The sequence below is a fragment of the Trachemys scripta genome, chromosome 10 (assembly GCF_013100865.1).
Source record: "Trachemys scripta elegans isolate TJP31775 chromosome 10, CAS_Tse_1.0, whole genome shotgun sequence".
Taxonomy (NCBI): Eukaryota; Metazoa; Chordata; order Testudines; family Emydidae; genus Trachemys; species Trachemys scripta.
The window spans coordinates 37968255-37991384 of NC_048307.1; the positions used below are offsets into that span (position 1 = coordinate 37968255).

Below are 23130 nucleotides of genomic sequence, written 5' to 3' on the forward strand. Positions count from 1 at the left end.
TTCTATATGCATCCGAAGAAGTGGGCTGTAGTCCACGAAAGCTTATGCTCTAATAAATTTGTTAGTCTCTAAGGTGCCACAAGTACTCCTGTTCTTCTTTTTGCGGATACAGACTAACACGGCTGTTACTCTGAAACTTGTCAGTAGTCAGGATGATGCATAGGAAATATCTGATCAACTATTGTGTCTTAATTTAAAACTCAGTCAGAAATCCCGAAGATGTACTAACAGCCAGCTCTGGAATGTTTTTCTTTCTTTTGATCCTGTGGTGCATAGAGTGAGAATTTCCCAATGCTAACACACTGATCTGAAAAGAGCCATTAGCACTACGAAATCTCTATAAAGCTATAGAAGTGACAGTTTTTGCTAGATGCTATCCTCACATCCAGCATTGAAATTAAGGAATAAATACCAGGACACAAACATTTCATGGTAGATCTCATATTACACCTGAGGTTATTTAAAACAAAAAAACAAACAAAAATCCCAGAGATAAAATTGACTTTTGTTCAGTCTGTACAGCACCTAGAACAATGGGGTCCTGGTCCATGAGCGTTGCACCTGGGCACTACAGCAATACTCTCTATAAATACATCCAGGGGGAAAACACCAGGGAGGCGCCAGAGCTATTTAAGCTAAAGGACAATGCTGGCACAAGAACAATTGGATATAAACTGGTCATGAACAAATTCAGGATGGAAATTAGAAGAAGGTGTCTAACCATCAGAAGGGTGAGGTTTGAGAACAGCTTCCCAATAGGAGTTGTGGGGGCAAACAACTTATTAGCTTTAAGAGAGAACTGGACAAATTCATGAGTCTAGTTGTATGACAGGGTTGGTTGTGATGGTGGGGATGAGGTCCCTTCCAATTTATGTTTTATGTTCCTAAAGCTTAAGCTTCAGGACTTCAGCTGGTCACCAGAAAGGGTCAAAAAAGGATCCTCCAGCAGTGTATTCTGGGTTTTTTAATCATCTTCCTCTGAAGATCAGTGATGACCATGGTTGGAGATGGGACACAGGACAGGGTGGTCCAGAGCTCTGAGGTGGAACCAAGAATTCTCTCTTTCATGCTTAGCTGGCTGGTTTTGGCTTACATGCTCAGGGTTGAACTGATCACGATCTGTGGGGTCAAGAAGGAATTCCCCCCAGGTCAGACTGGCAGTGACTTGGTGTTTTTTAGCCTTCCTCTGCAGCGTTTGGGTGCAGGTCACTTGCGGGATTATTTGGGTGTATCTCATTTAATCAATTCCCTGATATTGCAGGGGCCTTGGGCGCTAGTGCACCTTAGTCCCTCCTATTTTCTGCCTGTGGCATAGAACGCTCTAGTCTCCTGCAAACTGTAATACTTTGATCTCATTTTGGTTGTTGGGTTTAGTGTGTGGGTGCTGGGTGGTGTTGGTGGACCATGGTATGCAGGAAGTTAGACTAGATGATCTGGTGGCCCCTTCTGGACGTAAACTCTATTTCAAAAAGATGAATTAAATGCAGGATCAAGTCCTGCACCTGCACCTCAGTCTCCTTTGCAGGTTTTGTGGTTTTACAATCACATTTTTCTATTTAAAAAAAATGTTTTTCTCTTCCCTCTTGCTGTGGGAAAGACACACACAAACAGGAGAAACTGACTAAACAGGAAACAGCAAAACAGACTAGACACAACGTACCCTCAAACACACACAGTCGAAAACATTGAAAAAAACCTACAGAAAAATGTTTTACCCCTAATCTTTCCAATGGGAAGATTGTGTGTTACTTGTAACAACAACAACAACAGGTACAACATTTCCGTGCTGATGTCCTTTTAAATACAGGAGATACCTTTAAATCAGGCCTAGGATTTTAGAGAGAAAATTAAACAGAAAAAGATCAGAAATAATAAGTCACAGGCAAATTTTCCATGGTTCAGAGGTTTGGTTCAGTTAAAGTGCTAAAATGTTTGTTTAGATGCTTATACAAATTTCTTGCATCTGCATTGCTAGGACTGGACATGATGCAAAAACAGCTTCCTCTTGCATTACATTGACATGTCCAGACCCTGCCAGAACCCAAAAGGTGCATGAAAAAAAGAAAATTAATTGGGGGTAGGGGAGGGGGGAGAGAGACGAGTGAAAAGCCTTATAGAAGTTTCAGGGCCAAATCCTCAGCTACTGTAACTCAGTGTATCTCCACTGATCACAGCTATGCTGATTTACATCAGCTGAGGATCTGGCCCTCAATCAAGTTTTGGGAGATGGTTTGGGTATTTTACCTGAATGACTGTCAGCAACAAAAACTAAAACTAGCAACAGCTGAAGAAAATACTTTAAAAAACCAGGCTGCATTTGGGTATCATCTTTGTAACTCGTTTGGATAAACAAAAAGAACAAAGCACATAATCAATAAAAAAATAAGCTATCAAGACAGGAACTAAAGACATGTGCATGAGTGTATTTCATTAAAGGAGAAATATACAAGTTCATGTGATTCATTTTATGAAGGCTGTAGGATGCTAACAGAAGCTGCCAAATGCTGCCTTAATCTGTCTAGTGGAACAAGACTATATATTGGGGTTTGTCAGTCTGAAGACAGCATATCTTTGAAAGGGAATAAAGATATTAAGAGTCTGATTTGCCCATGTCCCACAATGTACTTATATAGTCACTGAATTAAAAAAACAGAGTATTCAAGCAATCCTATTTAGAATCACAGATAGATCATGTTTCTGATTAACTCAGTCACTTGCCATACTAACACCCCCTCACCCCTCCACTCCTTCATTTTCACACCATTTCAAGAATAAATTGATAGACTCTCTAGCAGTATGTCATTAAAGTGACATTAAGTAAGTAAAGTGGCTATTAAGGATTCAGTGACATTAAACACCACACTAACTCATGGTTTATATGAAGATATCCAGGATGCCATACATCGTCAGGTAATCAGGGGAACCCTTCAGGATCTCCTAAATACTCCCTCCCCCAGCATTGGACAGCTCAGCAGGAGGTGGATTGCACACACCAACTTCAGCACTGAAGTCAAATTTGGCTGGACATATCTGACCTTTGGAAATGTGTATTTTGGTTAAGTGGCATTTGGGTAATTGAAGATTGACTCTACTGACACAAGGAAATATTAACACCCCATTTGGGAAATTCATAACATTGCAATGGACATGCTAAGAGCGGGCCACAAACACGAGTCTGGATCCGTCTATGAACATAATGCCTACCCCCTTTGATCACAGTGCTTCCCACCCCCCATCCCTCAGAATGACTGAGAGAATGTTTTGTCTAACTAATCTGAACCTCATCCATAAAAAAGAGTTCACATTTTCCTGGAAGAACTAAGACCTCTTTGTATGAACTGGGTTTAGATTCCATAGTGAAACCCTCTTCCAGCCCTATCCTAGAGTTGCAGCAGAGAGTGCTTCTTTCCTGACGGCACCTACCTCTCAACAAGAGCACTCTCCATGGTAGGGATTTATGCCTGTGTGCCTTCATGCTTCCTTGCTATAGCACTTTGTGGAAAATCAGCTTGCATTTTTATTTCCAGCAGCTAAACTCTGCACTCCATGCACCACACTCTGCCACAGACCATGAAAACTGCAACTAAGTCTTCATCCTGACATGTTTGTGGGCATCACGTTTTTGGCATATAAGAAAATAAAAGGTTTTACTAACTTCCCTTGTATTTCACAGTTAACATCACCCCACATTTTAACCAGTTATGTTTGCCTAAAGGAACTGATCAACCAAAATACATCCACTCCCAATGCAAGTGATGCACTTGTTTTGTTGTTTTTTTGGCAAAAATTGCCTCATGCATAAAAAATGGATATAAAGCATGGCATCTGAAAATCTGTAGCAATATCTTACATCTAATAGTATCTCTTACCCCAAAGGATCCCAAGTGTTTTGCAAAAATAAACTGATATACAAACTATACATAGTGTGCAAGGTCCTGGAGAAAATTCTGAAGGAGAAAGTAGTTAAGGACCTTGAGGTCAATGGCAATTGCGACAAATTACAACATGGTTTTACCAAGGGCAGATTGTACCAAACCAATCTGATCTCCTTCTTTGAGAAAGTAACAGACTTATCTAATAAGGGAAATGCGGTGGACCTAATAGACCTTGATTTCAGTAAAGCGTTTGATACTGTACCGCACGAGCAATTATTGGTTAAATTGGAAAAGATGGGGATCAATATGAAAATCCAGAGGTGGATAAGGAACTGGTTAATGGGGAGACTGCAGCGGGTCGTACTGAAAGGTGAACTGTCAGGTTGGAGGGAGGTCACCAGTGGAGTTCCTCAAGGTTCGGTTTTGGGACCAATTTTATTTAATCTATTTATTACTGACCTCGGAACCAATTGTAGGAGTGGGCTGATAAAGTTTGCGGATGACACAAAGTTGGGAGGTATTGCCAATTCGGAGGAGGATCGGGATATTCTGCAGGGAGACTTGAATGACCTTGTAAATTGGAGTAACAGAAATAGGATGAAATTTAATAGTGAAAAGTGTAAGGTGATGCATTTAGGGATGACTAACAACAATTTTAGTTACAAGCTGGGGACGCATCAGTTAGAAGTAACGGAGGAGGAGAAAGACCTTGGAGTCCTGGTAGACCACAGGATGACTATGAGTCGACAATGTGACGTGGCGGTGAAAAAAGCCAATGCGGTCTTGGGATGCATTAGGAGAGGTGTATCTAGTAGGGATAAGGAGGTGCTGCTTCCGTTGTACAAGGCATTGGTGAGACCTCATTTGGAGTACTGTGTGCAGTTCTGGTCTCCGATGTTTAAAAAAGATGAACTCGAACGGGTACAGAGAAGGGCCACTAGGATGATCAGAGGAATGGAAAACCTGTCGTATGAAAGGAGACTCGAGGAGCTCGGGTTGTTTAGCCTAACCAAACGAAGGCTGAGGGGGGATATGATTGCTCTCTTTAAATATATTAGAGGAATAAATACCAGGGAGGGAGAGGAATTACTTCAGCTCAGTACTAATGTGGACACGAGAACGAATGGATATAAACTGGCCGTGGGGAAGTTTAGGCTTGAAATTAGACGAAGGTTTCTGACCGTCAGAGGGGTGAAATATTGGAACAGCCTTCCGAGGGAAACGGTGGGGGCGAAGGACCTGTCTGGTTTTAAGATTAAGCTAGATAAGTTTATGGAGGGAATGGTTTAATGGGATAACATGATTTTAGTCAAATGAACAGTGTGCCATCGCTGGTAAATAGTATCAATGGTCAATGAGGGTCTGGCTGGAGAATCTTGCCTACATGCTCGGGGTTCAACTGATCACCGTATTTGGGGTCGGGAAGGAATTTTCCTCCAGGGTAGATTGGCAGAGGTCCTGGAGGTTTTTCACCTTCCTCTGCAGCATGGGGCAGGGGTCACTAGCTGGAGGATTCTCTGCTACTTGAAGTCTCTAAACCACAGGATTTGGGGACTTCAACAGCAGAGTCAAGGGAAAGGGTTGGGACGGCTTTGTGGCCTGCATCATGCGGGAGGTCAGACTAGATGATCATAATGGTCCCTTCTGACCTTAAAGTCTATGAGTCTATTTCTTTATCCACCACTGAAATGCATCTACATCTAAGTTGGAACACTGGAGCTGTTTAACAACACACAGAAACACAAACGAGTGTAGGTCAGTAAGTGAGAAATATTGTATTAATCTGAAACTGCAGGGGGAATTCAGGGAGGGATATCGTAACTCCCAGCATTGAAATATGGCCAGGACACTGGGATTAACCCCTCCACAATTCTTGCAAACTGGCCATGGAATCTTTAATGATCCCAGATGGCCAATGTGACGGATTTCCCCTGGGGTGCCACCTGGAACTGGGGTACCACTGAGCCCTCTGACCCACCAGCCTGGGCTCCCATTCACACTGTACTGCTGTGACAAGTTGCAAAGCCCTCCAACCTGCACTTTCACCGGCATTCACACAGGTAGGGACACACCTAGCTGCAGTTACATGCAGGCTCTCTAACCATCAGCTTCCCAGCCTAGGATCGCACAGCACTACCATCCTGCCCTGGTCAAATCTGTCCAGTATATGAGTTTAATACCTGGTCCGCCTCTCCCGCAACGTGGGGAGAACAATGCACACTTGTGGTAACCAAGCAGAGATTTTCCCCAAGCATTCCAGTCAAAGATCACTGGTTTAGATTAAAACAAAACAAGTTTATTAACTACAAAAGATGGATTTTAAGTGATAGCAAACAGATCAAAGCAGATTATCTAGCAAATAAACAAAAACACAAACTAAGCTTAATATACTAAATAGATTGGTTATGAATAGCAGAGTCTCACCCTAACTGATGGTATAGTCAGACTGGTAGATTCTTGAGGCACCAGCTATACTTGATTTGCAGCCTGGAATCCACAGGTATTTCACACACAGGGTCCAGCACTTCCCCCAGTTCAGTCTTTGTTCCTCAGGTGTTTCCAGGTGTCTTCTTGTGTGGGGAGTGAAGAACCACAGATGATGTCACTTCCTGCCTTATATAGCTTTTGTATATGGTGAGAACCCTTTGTTCCCAGACCAGTTTGTGGAAAAATACTGACATCCCAAGATAGGATCTTGTGGTCATATGCCCTTGTAGAGTCATAGCAGCCATCACTAACAGGCTGTCTGTAGCGTTCTCAGGAAGGCTCACCAGATGGGGGATAAGCTTCTCTGAAGGCCTATTGTTTTTCCTAATGGCCGGTTACCTTGAATAGGCCCTTCACCACCTACTATCTAGACTGAAAGCATCTTGTCTAGTGGGCATTACACAGGTGTAACTACATTTGAAGTACAGATACATAGGCCTTGTCTACACTACCAAATTTTGTCACCAAAACTGCTCTTTGTCGACAAAACAGTGAGTGCATACACATTGTGAGGCAACTTTTGTTGGGAAAAATGCCTGGTTTTGGTGACAAAATACATCCACCCTCAAGAGAGATTTACATCTTTTTCCTCTACATTTTTGTCGACGAAGTGCCAGTGTAGGCACCATGCTTCACTTCATCGCTTTAATTGGCCTCCAGGAGGTGTCCCACTACACCCATCCTGACTGCTCTGGCCAGCAGTTTGAACTACACTGCCCAGCAGGCAGGTAAACAACCATTCGCACCTCCCCCTTAGAAGCCCTGGGAATTTTTGAAATTCCATTTCCTGCTGGCTCATCGCATCTTCCCAGGTGACCATGGCGGGTTATTGCAGCAAACGCTCTCCCACTTGGACCACTGCACAGTTGTTGGATCTGCTCAGTATATGGGGAGAGGAGGCTGTGCAGTCCCAGCTGCGCTTGAACCATAGGAATTGGGATACCTATGGGCAGATTTCTCGAGGCTTGTGCGAATAGGGCTATGATCGGGACACGCTGCAGTGCAGTGTGAAGATAAAGGAGCTGAGGCAGGTGTACCATAAGGCGAGGGAGGCAAACCATCACTCAGGTGCATCACCTAAGACCTGCCGGTTCTATAAGGAGCTGCATGCAACCCCACCTTCATCGCCAAGAGCCTTGTGGATACTTTGGAGGGCACAGAGGTGGCGGAAAGAGGACCTAACCCAGAGGATGAAGTTACTGATGAAGAGGTGGAGTTATATGAGGATTTGCAGCTCCTGGCGGGGTCGCTCGGTGGGGCAGACAGCCAGGAACTGTTCTCCACTCCAGAGGTGTCTAACCAATCTCAGCAGTTGCTCTCCGGGGAGCAAGAAGTAGGAGATGAGACGCCTGGTAAGTGGCTGTGGCTTGTGTAGTGCAGAAGTGGGTTCAGGGCATAGAAATGTGGGAGGCTGGCTGAGTTTATGTGAGCTGGACATTTCCCTGTGTACTTAATCGGTACAGTGGAACAGAGTGTTGATGCATACCGAGATCTCATGGGTATCCTCCAGAGAGATCTCCAGAAAAGTTTCCTGGAGGTACTCAGTAATCCTCTGCCGAAGATTCCGTGGCAGAGCTACTTTGTTCCTTCCCCCATTGTAGGAAACTTTCCTCATCATTCGGCAATCACTTGTGCAGGGACCAAAGCGGCACATACGCGAGCAGCATAGGGAGCAGGGCGGAAGCCACAAGTATGGAGTAGATGTACCCTTGTTTTCCTGCTTACCCTTAGCAGTGAGAAGTCTTCTAAAATGACCCCCGCCTGTGGAAAAGTGTAGGAGAATTTTAGAATTTGTTCCCTAGAATGCTGCACCACAACCCTTACAAAGAGTGTGTGCTCTTTTCCCCATGTGGAGCATTCTCTGCACCCCACCCCCCAACACTCACCATGCTTTGGGTGTTCGCAGAGATGTGTGCCTGGCTAGGGTCAGTGACAAAGCAATGACAATGTTGTAAAAGGTGTATTTAATTGAAATGTTTCAATGCTGTGCATGAACTTAACAATCCCACTTCTGTACATTGTCCCCTGTGCTTCACCAGATGTAGCCTTTAGGAACACCCCACACACCATGGCCGCGTGTCTCCATCAGATAAGAAAGTGCCCAAGATGCAGCAGACATGTTCAGGGAGGTCCTGCAGTGTTCCAATGCAGAAAAAAAGTGAATGCAAGGAGTACTGGGAAGCTGAACAGCAGCACAGAAAAGGGCTTTGTTAAGGATGCAACTGAGCAGATGATTAAAGTAATGGAGGAGCAAACGTAGATGCTGAAGTCCTTAATAATGCTGCAGACTGAGCAGATCAGTGCTCAACCTCCACTGCAGCACATTCAGAACTCTTTTCCATGCCCCCCAAAACTCCGCTCGCATATTCCTTTCCACTTCCTGGGATTTCTTGGTTTCCCCTTCACTCCACCCCCCCGAACAACTTTCACAATGATGGCTGGACCTACACACAGTTGTGAAAGTCTGCCCTTTCCTGGTTCCTCCTTTCCTGCCAAGCATCTGTGTGTTTGTGTGTGCTGTTTCTTGTGCAATAAAAGCAAAGTTTTATAATGGTAAATCATCTTTTTTTTTTTTTCTACAAGGTGAGATTGCAGGCTGTACCAATATATGAACAGGCATATAACTTACTAGAATATAAGGCTTCAAATGTCATCATTGCCCCTAGGAAAACTATAGGTAATGTAACACTGAAGCACTTCTGACAGAGATATGTTACTGGTGCTCATTGTCAAAGTGCTGCCTCAAAGCCTCCCTGATTCGAATAGCCCCACTCTGGGCTTCTCTGACAGCCCTGGTATCTGGCTGCTCAAAATCAGTGGCCAAGCAATCTGCCTCAGCACTCCACCCCTGAGCAAACCTTTCACTCTTAGCGTCACAGGGATTATGCAATGGATAGCACACGGCTATGACCATGGGAATATTATTCTCAGTGAGGTCTAATCTGCCATAAAAGCATTGCCAGCGCGCCTTTAATCTGCCAAGGGTACATTCAACTGTCATCCGGCACTTACTGAGCCTGTTGTTGAACCACTCCTTACTGCTGTCCAGGTCTCCCATGTAAGGTTTCATGAGACACGGATGTAAGGGGTATACAGGGTCCCCTAGTATCACTATGGGCATTTCAACACCCCCCACTATAATCTTCTGGTTAGGAAAGAAAGTCCCCACTAGCAACTTTTTATACAGGCTTGTGTTCCTGAAGACCACCTTCCCAGAGCACCCTGCATTGCTGTCAGTGAAACGCCCACGGTGATCCACAAGTGCCTGCAACATCATGGAGAAGTACCCCTTCCTATTGATGTACTCTGTCGCAAGGTGAGCTGGTGCCAAAATAGGAATGTGTGTGCCATCTATTGCCCCTCCAGAGTTACGGAAATCCATTTCTGCAAAGTCGTCCACTATTTCACGCACATTTCCCAGAGTCACGGTCCTTCGTAGCAGGATTCAATTTATTGCCCTGCACACTTGCATTAATGCAGCCCCAAAGGTCGACTTCCCCACTCCAAATTAATTTGCGACTGACCAGTAGCAGTCTGATATCACCATCTTCCATACAGCAATTGCCACATGCTTCTCAACCAAGAGGGCAGCTCTCATTCTGGTGTCCTTGTGCCACAGGTCAGGTGAGCTCCGCACACAGTTCCAGGAAGGTGGCTTTCTGCATCCGAACATTCTGTAGCCACTGCTCATCATCCCACACCTGCATGACGATAAGATCCCACCATTCAGTGCTTGTTTCCTGAGCCCAAAAGTGATGGTCTACCCTATGTACTTGCTCTGGGAATGCCAAACGCAATCTAAAGTTGCTCCTATCCATATCATGCAGAATGTCGGGTGCCTGCGAGTCTTCCTCAGTTAGGAACTTCATGATTAACTGCACTGTCGTCTGCGAAGTCTTCATGATAGTTAACAGAGCATAGGAGAGCAGGGCGAGATCCATCCCTTCTCACAAAAATGCTAGGGTGCACAGCAAAGAAGGGCCATGCAAAAATGTTGTCAAAGAAAGCCGGAAGACCATGGAGTGCTGGGACAGAAAGCAATGCATCAAGAGACATTTAGCCCTGTCCCAAGATGCGCCGCAATCTGCTCCGTTGTCCCACAACACCTAGCGACAGAAGGTGTTGAGCTGGACTGTGGAATAGATACCCACAGTGCATTCCTCACACTGTCGATGATGGTACCCCCACTGTGGATGCGATCTGCCGACAGAGGGAGCAAGTGTGAACATGAAATTGCGATTTTTATTATGTTAACTTTTGGGTGTCAACATCACTTTTGTCGAGACAAATTGTTAGTGTAGACATGGCCTTTGTCAGTATTTATAATTTCAGATACAAAAATGATACATGCATACAAATAGGATAATTATATTAAGCAAAGCATAACCTTTTTAGTGACACCTTACATGGCCCATCTTACATAAAATGCATCAAAATTATGCCATAATCATATCATAATAATATCACTGTGAAGAATATGGGGTGCAGTGTCACAGCCAGGACCTTAGTTTTACCTCTCATCAGAAAGATGGTACCTCCAGCAGCAAAATGCTCCTACACCCTGGTGACAGAGAGTACAGCGACAGAGAGAACAGTGAATAACCAATACCATTTCTTACAGCACCAAGCTCTTCATTAAGGTCTCCCTTGCAAGACTGATTATCTGCTCAGCTTGTGAGGTCTGGCAGGTTCACAGCGAAAGCTGGTATGGCTGCAGGCATATATCAACTAACCATTTTAGATAACAGGATCTATAAAATATCAACAGAAGCACTTCCATATCTCTCTGCTTTTCAGGGAAATCGCTCTGGTCCTAAGAGTGGCAGAATCTCTTGCTTCAGTCTTATGAATAAGCAGAGAGAAACTTCCGAGAAGCACAGATACAGATGTCCAGCCATCAATATATAAAACTGTAGCACAACAAGATGGATGAAGGTAATAAAAGGGAAAGTCTCTGGATAGAATGCACACAATACATCCTCTCAATTCAGTCCGAAGCACAGACACATGCTGTTAATCTCTTGACAAGTATTACTGCAGCATAAAAGACATGAAACAGCAGTGACATTTCCAATTCAGTCTTGGGCTTGGTGTCACACACAGAAAATTCCAAGTAATAATCAACCCTTCCCCCATCTTGTATTCTGAGAATTTCCTGTTCCCTGAGTTTTTCTTTGGAAAGCTAATTCACATCTGTAGTTCATCAACCAGAGCTGGGAAACTAATGAAGACCAGATGCAGTGGGAGAGTGATCAGAGCCATAAGAATGTGCTCTCTTCTTTCATTTCAAGGGACACATGCTTATCCATGAAACACATTAATAAATCAGAGATGATCTGCCTCTGTGCTACAGACTGGCCCCAAGACTCAGACCATCTAAAGAGTGTATGGATTGTGTAACGACTTTAATCCCCCCTCCCCATGTTACTGGGTACAAGTTTTATTACCCAATTATTGTTTCAATTTTTCTCTGACATACTTGATCCTTTCAGAAGCTATTTTTCAACAGTGCTGTGGTTATGACAAGTTCCTATTAAACTAATGTCATGACATTAATCCTTTTGCTGCTATATATATTTCAACAGCCACTTTATATGAAAGCCCAAATCAAATAGAATGCCAACCTGGAAGTTCTAGAGATGCATATTTGTTAAAATGTACCTCAGCACAAAAATCTCTCTGAAATCAGGGAACACATCTCTCTGTAATACATGAGAACACAACATTTTTGTTCTTACCACTAATTTCTTTGCCAGCAGAAAATTGACAATTCCCTTCACCTTGGGTCCCTGCCTTGGGTCAAATAGACTACTGAGCATTTTACTTTCAAAGACTTCTTCGTGATCCTAAAGGGGGAGTCCCCTGCCAAGATCACTTGAAGTCTGGAGAACAGCTACACTCCATTTCAGTGATACACACAAATCCAACAAAGGTTCTTCTCTTTATCCCTATCCTGCTCCCACCGAAGTCAACTGCAATCTCCTGTTGACTTCAGGTGCAGGATCATATCCTTAATTAACTAACATTTTTAGCTAGGACAGACAACTACCCCAGGCTGGATTTCAGCAATCTTCTGAAGCAGATTCTAGATCATTTTTAAACTGAGACGTTCTCTTTTGACTGGTAGGCAAGCAGAAGAACTTTCGTTGACTGGGAGTGGAGGGAGAGAAGCATCCTTCATGAAGGTGTGACAAAGCAGCTGTGAAAAGCAGTCAAGCTGTGTGATTCTTCTGTATCTAACTGTGATACGATGGAAATTATTCTTAAAACTGCAGCTGAATGAAGACTGGACATATCAAAGAGGACAGATTCTGCTTCCATTCGGGGAAGATGACCTCCCTGACAGCACTCCACATTACAGTGTATGAGAGTGGTTGCAGCGGACAACAATGACACATGTACCAGTTAAATGTGAAAGTCTAAGGGTATGTCTACACTATGAAATTAGGTCGATTTTATAGAAGTCGATTTTTAGAAATCGATTTTATACAGTCGATTGCGTATGTCCACACTAAGCGCATTAAATCGGCGGAATGCGTCCTCACTATCGTGGCTAGCATCGATTTACAGAGCGGTGCACTGTGGGTAGCTATCCCACAGTTCCCGCAGTCTCTGCTGCCCATTGGAATTCTGGGTTAAGCTCCCAATGCCTGATGGGGCAAAAACATTGTCGCGGGTGGTTTTGGGTACATGTCATCAGTTGCCCCTCCCTCCATGAAAGCAATGGCAGACAATCGTTTCACGCCAGATACCAAGGCGATTAGAAGAGCACAGCAAGCCGCACGGCGCATCAGAGAGGCGTTGAAAACGAGTTTCATGACTGGCCAGGCTTCAGGTGACAGTTGTGTGTGTTTCTCCTTGATGCAAACCCGCCCCCTTTGTGGATTTTAATTCCCTGTAAACCAACCACCCTCCCCCCTTCGAAATAAAGTCACTATTGTTTTGAAGCCATGCATTCTTTCTTTATTTAAAAAAAAAAAAAAAAGAGATAATGGACAAGGTAGCCCAGGTGGGGTGGGGGAGGAGGGAAGGACAAAGCCACATTGCTTATTGTAGCCACACTAAAAATCAAACTGTTTGAACGACAGCCTTCTGTTGCTTGGGCCATGCTCTGGAGTGGAGTGGCTGGGTGCCTGGAGCCTCCCCACCACGTTCTTGGGCGTCTGGGTGAGGAGGCTATGGAACATGGGGAGGAGGATAGGCAGTTATACAGTGGATGCAGTGGGGGTCTGTGCTCTTGTTGGCTTTCCTGCAGCTCCAACAGACACTTCATCATGTCCATTTGCTCCCCCAACAGATGCTTCATCTTGTCCGTTTGATCCCCCTTTAGCTTCAGCATCGCGTCCCGCCTCTGCTCTTCGCGCTCACTTAATTCTTTCCTGGCCTCTGCCTCTGAATGCCTCCACGTAGTAAGCTGTGCCCTATCAGTGAGGAAGAACTGCATGAGCTCAGAAAACATGTCATCACAAGTGCGTTTTTTTCACCTTCTAATCTGTGATAACCTCAGGGACAGAGATGATAGGGGGAGCGTAAAAACATTCTACGCTCTATGATACTGGGGGGACTGCATGGTCACCTGTGCTGCTGAGTTCACCATGCTGACCAAACAGGAAATGAAATTCAAAAGTTCCTGGGGCTTTTCCTGTGTACCTAGCTAGTGCATCGGAGTTCAAAGTGCTGTCCAGAGCGGTCACAACGGAGCACTCTGGGATAGCTCCCGGAGGCCAATATCGTCGATTTGCGTCCGCACTACCCCAAATTCGACCCAGCAAAGTTGATTTTAGCACTACTCCCCTCGCTGGGGAGGAGTACAGAAGTTGATTTTAAGAGCCCTAAATTTGACCTAATCCCGTAGTGTAGACCAGGCCTAAGGAAAGTCAGTTTCATTTCTAAACTTGGGAACTAAAAACCCTGAATGAAGGCAATGATTATGCATTCAGTTCCTTCATACCATCTATTCAGGTTCTCATCAGTTCATAACTGTCTAAGTCAGCCAGTTGGGAATAGAGTGGATGTACAATTCTTGTGTTGAAGTGTTTACTATCAAGCTTACCACACTGTAAACAGTGTCTGGGCTTGCTTATACAAACACTGTAAGACACTGAAGCCTCACCCTTTCCTTAAACTCCACTCATTGCCTACGTGCTGCTTTTGGGGTGTTTTTATGAAAAGGAAAAGGATGGGATGAAGCAGGTGCTGTTTCCTAAGGAAAATTATGAACATCTACTGCAGTTTTTCAATTGTTAGTATTATGTGTTAGTGTTATGTGTTTACTTGGAATTACAGTATTTTAAAACCACACCAAAAAATAAAGCAATGTTAGCATAACGTCAGTGCTGTGGCTTTAACCCACAGCAGCAGGAAACTCTGATTGGAAGCTGAAATCCATTCTTAATTCTGACTCATATCTGATAGGGTATGCAAAATCGGCCACTGGACCAAGGATCCCTTTAGGGGCCCAAATCAGCTGCAGTACTTAGACATGGACACGCTGAGACAGAGTGACCATTTCAACCTTAACGTTATGACTCCTATGGATTTAATGCTGATCCTTAAGAGTGATATGTAAATCTTTAAAAAAAAATTTAAAAAGTACATTAGTATTACCTCCTGTTGTGCAATATTACGGCACAGTAGGTGAGTTTTAGCTGGAAGTGAAGTTAGTCACAACCTTTATATTTTGTGCTTCTTACACCTCTCACTACTAGTATAATAGACTTGAAACATGACACTTGTGGGTTTTAAAAAAAAGCTCTTTTTAGATTAACTCTGTACAGTAGGACTAAAATGCAACAAGAATCCTAATCCCATAATGCACTTTGAGCATGTGAATAGCCACACTCACTTCAAGGTCACTACTCATGTTTAAAGTTACCCATGTGCTTAAGTGCTTTGCTAGCTTGGAGCCATAGGCACCAGCTTTATAGGAGAAAGCATATGAAAACAGTGCCAATTAAAATGTTTAAAGCTCTCTAAATTATTCCTAGAATAGTTTTTCTGTGACAGATACAGACTGTATGGTGGAGTGGTGTACTAATGATCGTACTGGCACATGTTTGGGATGACCTGCATAATTCACTCATGGCTCTGCAACTCTTGAAGAATACGTCCATCCCCAGGGCTGGCTCTAGGCACCAGCCGACCAAGCACGTGCTTGGGGCGGCACCTCAGAAGGGGTGGCCAATGTTGCGGTGGCGGGGGGCACTCGAGGGGTAAAAAACCCCATTTTTTGTTTTTGTTGTTTTTTGTTTTTGTTTCGGCTAGGCAGCACGGGGGTGTTTCGGCGTCGCGGTGCAGCGCTCAGGGGGTTTGGCCGGCCCAGCCCGGCGCTCCGGGGGTTTGGGCGGTCCGGCCCAGCGCAACGCTCGGGGTGGGGTTTGGGCGGCCCAGCGCAGCGCTTGGGGGGGGGGGGGGGGGGGGGGGGTTTGGGCGGCCCCGCGGGGCACGGGGGGAGGGTGTTACGGTGGGGCGGCGCTCTTCTTTTTTGCCTGGGGCGGCAAAAGAGTTAGAGCCGGCCCTGTCCATTCCAAACTCATACAAATTAAATCCTTATGCCACAGCATCATATATTTCATACTAGAATACATTATATGCAATAAAACTTTCATGTGTTGAGCTGTTGGCATAACAAGTTCTGCAACAGGCAATAGAAACAGTTCGCTCCTGGACTCATACTGGACTCCCCACTCATCCACCCAACCCCTTTAGAGTGGGGGTTCCATGTTTGAAGATCTGCTGCAGTGTTCTGCCATTGTCCAAGATGCTTCCTATTTTAATCATAGTTTCAGTTTCTATATAATCTTTCTTATTTGTGGTTCTCATTGATTCCCACTCTGAAAGGAACTGGCTGGAAGGATCAAGAAAGGGTCTGGCAGTTGGAACACACCTTCCACACACCTACAAGAACTCTAAAGGATCAAAATTCTTAGGAGCTAGGGGGGTTCCTGCATGGCCTTGCTCTGTGGAAGCATAAGAGCCACAAGGGCAAATCCTGTGTACATGGAATCTTTCAAGGAGGAATATTGGTGTGCCAGCAACAGCCAGTTATTATTGCTATTATTTACACACAATCATAGGTGTTACATACCCTGAGCTACTTTGGTCTGCAAATGCCTAGCAGAACTCAGTGTCTTTGCAATGTGAATTTGCTTGATTTGGGAATTTTACTAATTTACAGATTTGGATGTTGTGATTATGTGAACAGAACAATCAAAGCACTGACTGCCAAAACCAAATCTTTTAACAGGATTACACTCTATCTAAATAAATGTAAAAGGCAGGTAAGTAATATATTCTGACTGTCCCCAAATTAATAGGGAGGGGAATTCAGCACATTAGTAATTTAGGCTATGTCTACACTACAGTTTATGTTGGTATAATTTATGTTGCTCCGGGGGGATGAATAAATAAAGCTCTCTCCCATCAGCTTAAATTAGAGAACTTGCAGTGGCTCTGAAAATAAGATTAATATACTAACTTACATTTTCATATTGCTTTCTGTTCAGAAGGATCTGAAAATGCTGTATAAACTCGAAGTGATATGCAAACTATAAACAGGGATCATTTAACTCACCTCTGAACTTAAATTATCTCTGGGTTGAGCAGAACAGCTGTTTAACTGCAGATAGGAACACCACACAACAATTTATGACAGGAAGTGAGGAAATCTTATCTAATTGAAATGCCATGATTAGTGCAGATTATTAATGTGCTGAATTGCTCCTCATACTGCTATTTGGGGCATATTAGTTGAGCGGTGTGGTGAAACTTACAGTGCTACTGCACTATCCACTCTATGGTTAAATACATATAAATGTATGTCTCCCATCACCATGGTATCTGAATGCCTCGCACTCATTTATGAATGTATTCCCATAACCCCTGTGAAGTCAGCTAGTATTATCATTCCTGTTCTACAGATGGGGAACTGATGCACCGCGAGTAAGTGATTTGACCAAGGTCATACAGGAAACTTGAGGCAGAGCTGAGAACTGAACGCAGATCTTGAGTCCCAATCTAGTGCCTTAACTTCAAGATCGTCACCTCTCCTTGGGGACATGCCAAAGTCTAGCACCTTTAATGAGCAATGTTCAGTTTTTTAAAACTGTTTTTAATTTAGAAGAGTGATGGGATGTTCTGAAACTAAATAATTTGTGTGAAGAAGAGAAGAAGTGGAGGGATTTAAAATGGTTGGACTGGTTGTTTTCAGCTATTTATAATTAAATGCATTGCTAATATGAGACATGGCTGACAGAGGGCACATTATATACATTCAAATTATAAACTGAAAATAGGAGTCTATAAAAACCTGGCTGATCACTTTGGGTATGTCTACACTACAATGAAAGGCCCATGGCATGGCTGCAGCTGGCCTGGGTCAGCTTACTCAGGCTTGGGGGGATGGGGAGAGGCTCGGGCTGTGGGGCTACAAATTGCGGTGTAGCTGTTCGGGCCAGGGCTGAAGCTTGGGCTCTAAGACCCTGCAAGGAGGGAGTCTCCGAGCCCAAACACTGACATTGCAAATTTTGGCCCCACCGCATGAGCCCACAAGCCCAACTTAATTGCAGGCTCTGAGACTCAGTGCCACAAGTTTTTTATTGCAGTGTAGACATACCGTTTCAGTCTCATAGACCATGCTTTTTAAAATGTCAGTGGACTCCACTATCAAAGTCAGCCATGAACACACTGCTAACACCTTTAGCTCATTCTTCTTAATCAATCAAGCATTTTTAAGTACCTGTAGCTTGAACTGATAAGCCTTATTTCCTTCTTTTTTAGATATTTATAGGCCCTCAATCACTGTGTATTTAAGGGACAAGTATTTCCATCCTGTCTCAGTACGAGAAGCTTAGAGAATAATGTAGAAGAGTTATCTGTGAGGGAACATTCAGCAGTTAGTTCTAACTTCTTGTGCCAACAGTGATCTGAGATGCAGTGCCTGAGGGAGGGGTAACATAAAGCCTTATCTCCTTGGTAATGTTGCATTGGCTTTAATTTAGCTTGATTTTAAACCAGTTTAGTTAAGCTGCTGCAAACCACTTTGTGGACACTTATTTTGGTTTAGCTTTAACCCCATTTCCAATTCATCTAAGTTAAACCAAAAAAAGCTGCTCAAACTAAAATCAGAACCTTCATTCAGTGTTTGCACTGGTTTAACTAAATCAGTTTAAATTCATACCTGAGGACTTGTCTATAAGAGAAAGTCGTACTTTCTTCTTCACAAGTTTATTTATTAAACTGTTCTGGAATGATGACAAATTCCTTATCTTTGAACATCAGACCCTGCTAGTTTTATACTATTCTTTCATGGATACGAGACCATTGTGATCACCTAGTCTGACTTCCTATATAACACAGGCACTAGGATTTCCCTGAATTAATTCATTTGAACTAGGGCATACATTTTAGAAAAACATCAAATTTTGGTTTTAAAATTCCCAGTGATGGAGAATCTACCATAACCTTTGGTAAATTGTTCCAATGGTTAATTACCCTTACTTTTAGAAACTGGCATCTTATTTCTAGCCTAAATTTATCTAGCTTCAACTACTAGTCATTGGATCATGTCATACCTTTATCAGCTAGACCACGGGTGGGCAAACTTTTTGGCCCGAGGGCCACATCTGAATATGGAAATTGTATGGTGAGCCATGAATGCTCACAAAATTGGGAGTTGGGGTGGGGGAGAGGGGGAGAGCTCTGGCTGAGGATGCGGGCTCCAGGGTGAGGCTGGGAACTGCGGGGGAGGCACTTGGGGCGGGAGTAGTGTGCAGAGCCCCCTGGCTGCCCCTACGCACAGGAGCCGGAGAAGGGACATGCCGCTGCTTCCAGGAGCCACGCGGAGTGGGGCAAGCCCCAGACCCTGCTCCCCGACGGAGCTTGAGGGCCGGACTAAAACATCTGGAGGGCCAGATGCGGCCCCCAGGCCATAGTTTGCCCACCCCTGTGCTAGACTGAAGAGCCCTCTATTATCAAATTTCTGTTCCTCATGTATGTACTTCTAGACAGTGGTCAAAACACCCTTGAACCTTTTCATTGATAAGATAAATAGACTGAGCTCCTTCCTCACACCTTTCTCTATATGTTTCCCAATAATTAATAAATTCTTATGGCTATTCTTGGAATTCTCTCCAATTTTTCTCTCCACTCTGAAACCTCCAATTTTTTGACATCCTTCTTGAAATGTGGACACCAGAACTAGACACGATATTTCAGTAGCAGTCACACCAGTGCCAAATACAGAAATAATAACAACCCTCCCTACTTCTACTCAACATTCCTGTTTATAAATCCAAAGATTACAATAGCCTCTTTAGCTACAGCATTACACTGGAAGCTCACATTCAGCAGATTATCCTCCCAGTCTTTTCAGAATCACTGCTTCCAAGTACTGAGTCCCCCAGCCTCAAAATATGGCCTGCATTCTTGGTTCCAAGATGTAGGACTTTACATTTGGCTGTACTGAAACACATATTGTTTGCTTGCACCCAACTTATCAAGTTATCCAGATTGCTTAGTATCAATGACCTATCCTCTTCCTTATTTACCACTGCACCAATTTTTGTGTTATCTGCCAACCTGTTCAGTAATGATTTTTGTTTTTTTACAGGTTATTGATAAAAAATGTTAAATAGCATAGGGTAAAGAACTTATTGCTGTGGGATCCCACTAGAAACATACCCAACTCAATTATGATTCTGTTTGCAATTGCGTTTTAAGACCTATCTGTCAACCAGTTTTTAATCCATTTAATTCAGATAGCTCTCCTCAATGCTCATATAGTCCCAAGGCTAGTGCACACACTTTGCTTGCTATGCTGCAGTTAGTTCTACATTTGTATGTGAAAACTGTCACAACACTAAGGCTATGTCTACACTAGAGGCCTTACAGCAGCACAGCTGTACTGATGCAGCTGCACTGCTGTAAGATTTCTCTTGTCACCACTCTATGCCAACGGGAGAGCTCTCTCCTATCCACATAATTAAACTACCCCCCAATGAGCAGCAGTAGCTATGTCAGTGGGAGAAGCGTTCCTGCTGACACAGAGTTGTGCACACTACCACTTATGCAGGAGAAATTTATGTCACTCAGGGATGTGTTTTTTCAGACCCCTGAGCAACATACGTTTTGCTGACATAAGTGGCAGTGTAGACATGGCCATAACTTCCACAGAGTGAAGTGAGCTGTTTTCACAGTCTGAAGGGGGTTCGCCAGATTTCCCAGCAGAGCTGCAGAGCCACAAGGGGGCAAAGCAAGTCAGGACTGGGGTGTCAGTCCTGCACAGGCAGAATGCATTAGAGCAGTGGTTCTCAACCTGTTCCATACTGCAACATCCTCCGCTTTTCCATTCCAGAACCACCTCAGAACACCCCTCCTATCTGTCCATGATCTCCCTCTCTTCCACAACAGGGCAAGGGCTGAGTGACTCTAACCCAACACTCTTTGAGACCCCAGGTGAAGAACCCTGCCTTAGAGTCCTTTTACTCATCCACTGCATCTCCCCTTCGAATTCCATACAGGAACAAGGGCAACATTTGAGCCATAATATTTTCATGATATGCAACTGTCACAGCTACATTGCATACATTTTGCATGTACAATTCTGATACAGTCTGCTTTCAATATAGAACTTTAAGAAAGCCCTCAGTGCTCCCCTGCATTTGCCTCTGTAGAGTTGACATTGTGGTTGAATTTATGGGTTTGTTTTTTGTTTGGGGTGGTGCTCACTGATTTGTTTCTTGTGATCCCTTCAGATGCACAAATTGATCCAAATCCCTTCTGTCCCGCAGCATCATGCTTCCCTGGCTGACTGGTTACTATTCTTTCTGTGAGGGAAAGAAAAGGAGAAGGAGGGGGGACACTGGAAGGAGGTGAGAGAAGAAGGGGGGACTAGAATTTTAGAGGTCTCCATAACGTTTTCCTTTCAGGAAACACATCCTGGTAACGTTTGACTGCGGTGACAGTGGCTCTGTTTGTTGCAGTCGGCTACGCCCTGAGGCTCACCAAAAACAGCCACAAAAACAACCATTTCCTTTCTGTTGAGAGACAGAGGGGGAGGGAAAAAGCCCACTTCCTCACAGCAGAGTTTCTCCTCTCCAGTCTCTTTCACTTGCTGCTCTGACAGTGTAAGAGGAACCGGAGAGGAGCAGATTCCTCAGGATACTCCAAACTTCCAGAGCACCTTTGGGATGAAGGCATTCACTTCAAATTTGGCTTGGATTTTAGAATGAAGTTTCCTTCTGTTTGTGGGATGTTCTGAATTTTGTGGCTGAAAAGGCTTTCAGAGGTGCTGCTTCATGACTCTTATGTGAGTCTCTTTCTCCTCTTGCAGCTGCATTCTGAAGAGCTGAGGCATTTTGTTTGCAAGCATTTCAGTCTGTTTTCCCAGGAACAATTCAGGTTTTCCCAATTCAAGACTGGATACTCTCTGGCTTTGCCTTGTCCCACAAGGAATGGACCTCCCTGTTCTTCAGTTCATTACCAGACTGGCTTTGCTCATCCAGGTGCAGGAAGGTGGATAAGGCACAGCTTGGAAGGACAGAGACCAGCAAGCTCTTCTTTGTGCTTGTATTTTATGGAATTCTTCTACCTATCTGACTGTGTTCTTATCTGCTTGGTCAGAAACACCTTAGGAGTTGACTTTGAGAATGAACGGTGATGTTCTCTAGCCCCCCATAACATCATACTGCAGCTGCCTCCTATATCAAGTCCTATTTCAATGTGCTGCAGCTCATCAGGACCTTGGATCTTCTGCAAATAGAGACTGGCAGCAGTCAACAGTCAGATATGACTGTCCAGAAACTGGTAGCCACAGCTGTGTTGGTAGCCCTGGTCTCACTTATTCTTAACAATGCAGCTGCCTTTACTCCCAATTGGGTATACCAGACCCTGGAGGATGGGCGTAAGCGCAGTGTGGGGCTGTGGAAGATGTGCTGGCTGGCAGAGAAGGGAAGAGGAGGTGCAGGCACGGGCACCAGACATGGGCAAGGGGAGGAGCGAGAGTGTGAATCCCTGGGCTGGGGTTCAGAGTCAGCCGGGTTCCAGGAATCTCGTAGCACTGTCAAACGTAAGTCCCATGTTTTGTCTTCTGTGCTTACTTTGGATTATGATTTCTACAGCACCACTGGTGTGCATGGCACTTTTTCCATCAAAGTCCCTGCCAGAGCTTACAGTCTAATGGACTGAAACTGAGAGGTGCTGAGCACTTGCTGAAGTCAATGGGAGTTGTGGGGTTGTCAGCTCATCTCAAGATCAGGCCCCAAATAAACAAGAATGAGGCCAGTTATAAACAAGTCAATAGAAAGTGATGGGCTCTAGAATAAGTATAACATATCTCACTATCTAGCTTATATGAGACTGGGGAAAAAGGTTAGCAAAATGTGCACTAGAAAAAATACATCTGGGAACTACAAGTCTAGACCCTTGAGACATCTCCAGTAGCTTCTCTAGTGCTTCTCCCTATGCCATACCTACTCAACTATAAGACTCTGCTGCAAGCTCAACCCTTCCTTCTAAAGACAGCAAAACCTTGACCAGGTAGTGGTGGTGGTTTTTGTTGTTGTTGTTGTTTTTTTAAGTATTTAACTAGTAAGAATTCAAAAAGAAATATGCAAAGGCTCCAGACACAGACAATGAATAATACTAGTTTCCATCCTCACTTGTTTTCTGCTGAGGAGAGAAAAAAAAGGTCATAAGATCCTGGGTGGATTAAAAAATATAAAATGGAGAAGAGTCATGGCGAAGGAAATATTTATTGTTCTTGATGGAA

At 44.1% G+C, this 23130-nt stretch overlaps 2 protein-coding genes and 1 long non-coding RNA gene across 10 annotated transcripts in view; 2 read left to right on the forward strand and 1 right to left on the reverse strand.

The window, feature by feature from the left end:
• The window catches only part of IFT140 (intraflagellar transport 140), a 247720-nt gene that overhangs the window by 15749 nt on the left and 208841 nt on the right, over positions 1-23130 (reverse strand). The gene's annotated exons all lie outside the window — the stretch shown is intronic.
• LOC117884099 lies at positions 5959-13248 on the forward strand. Its single transcript, XR_004647491.1, has 4 exons — positions 5959-7714; positions 8946-9678; positions 11160-11297; positions 12490-13248. It is a non-coding gene; the product is annotated as an uncharacterized LOC117884099 (long non-coding RNA).
• TMEM204 (transmembrane protein 204) overlaps positions 20507-23130 on the forward strand; it is a 41569-nt gene continuing 38945 nt past the window's right edge. Inside the window, exons 1-2 of one of the 3 annotated variants that reach the window (XM_034784217.1) lie at positions 20507-21232; positions 21694-22428. In XM_034784217.1, the coding sequence (XP_034640108.1) occupies positions 22149-22428 (280 nt within the window). In that variant the 5' untranslated portion in view covers positions 20507-21232; positions 21694-22148. Of the gene's footprint in view, positions 21233-21327; positions 22429-23130 lie in introns of those variants that run through there. The other 2 variants (XM_034784218.1, XM_034784216.1) reach the window with 2 other exon arrangements.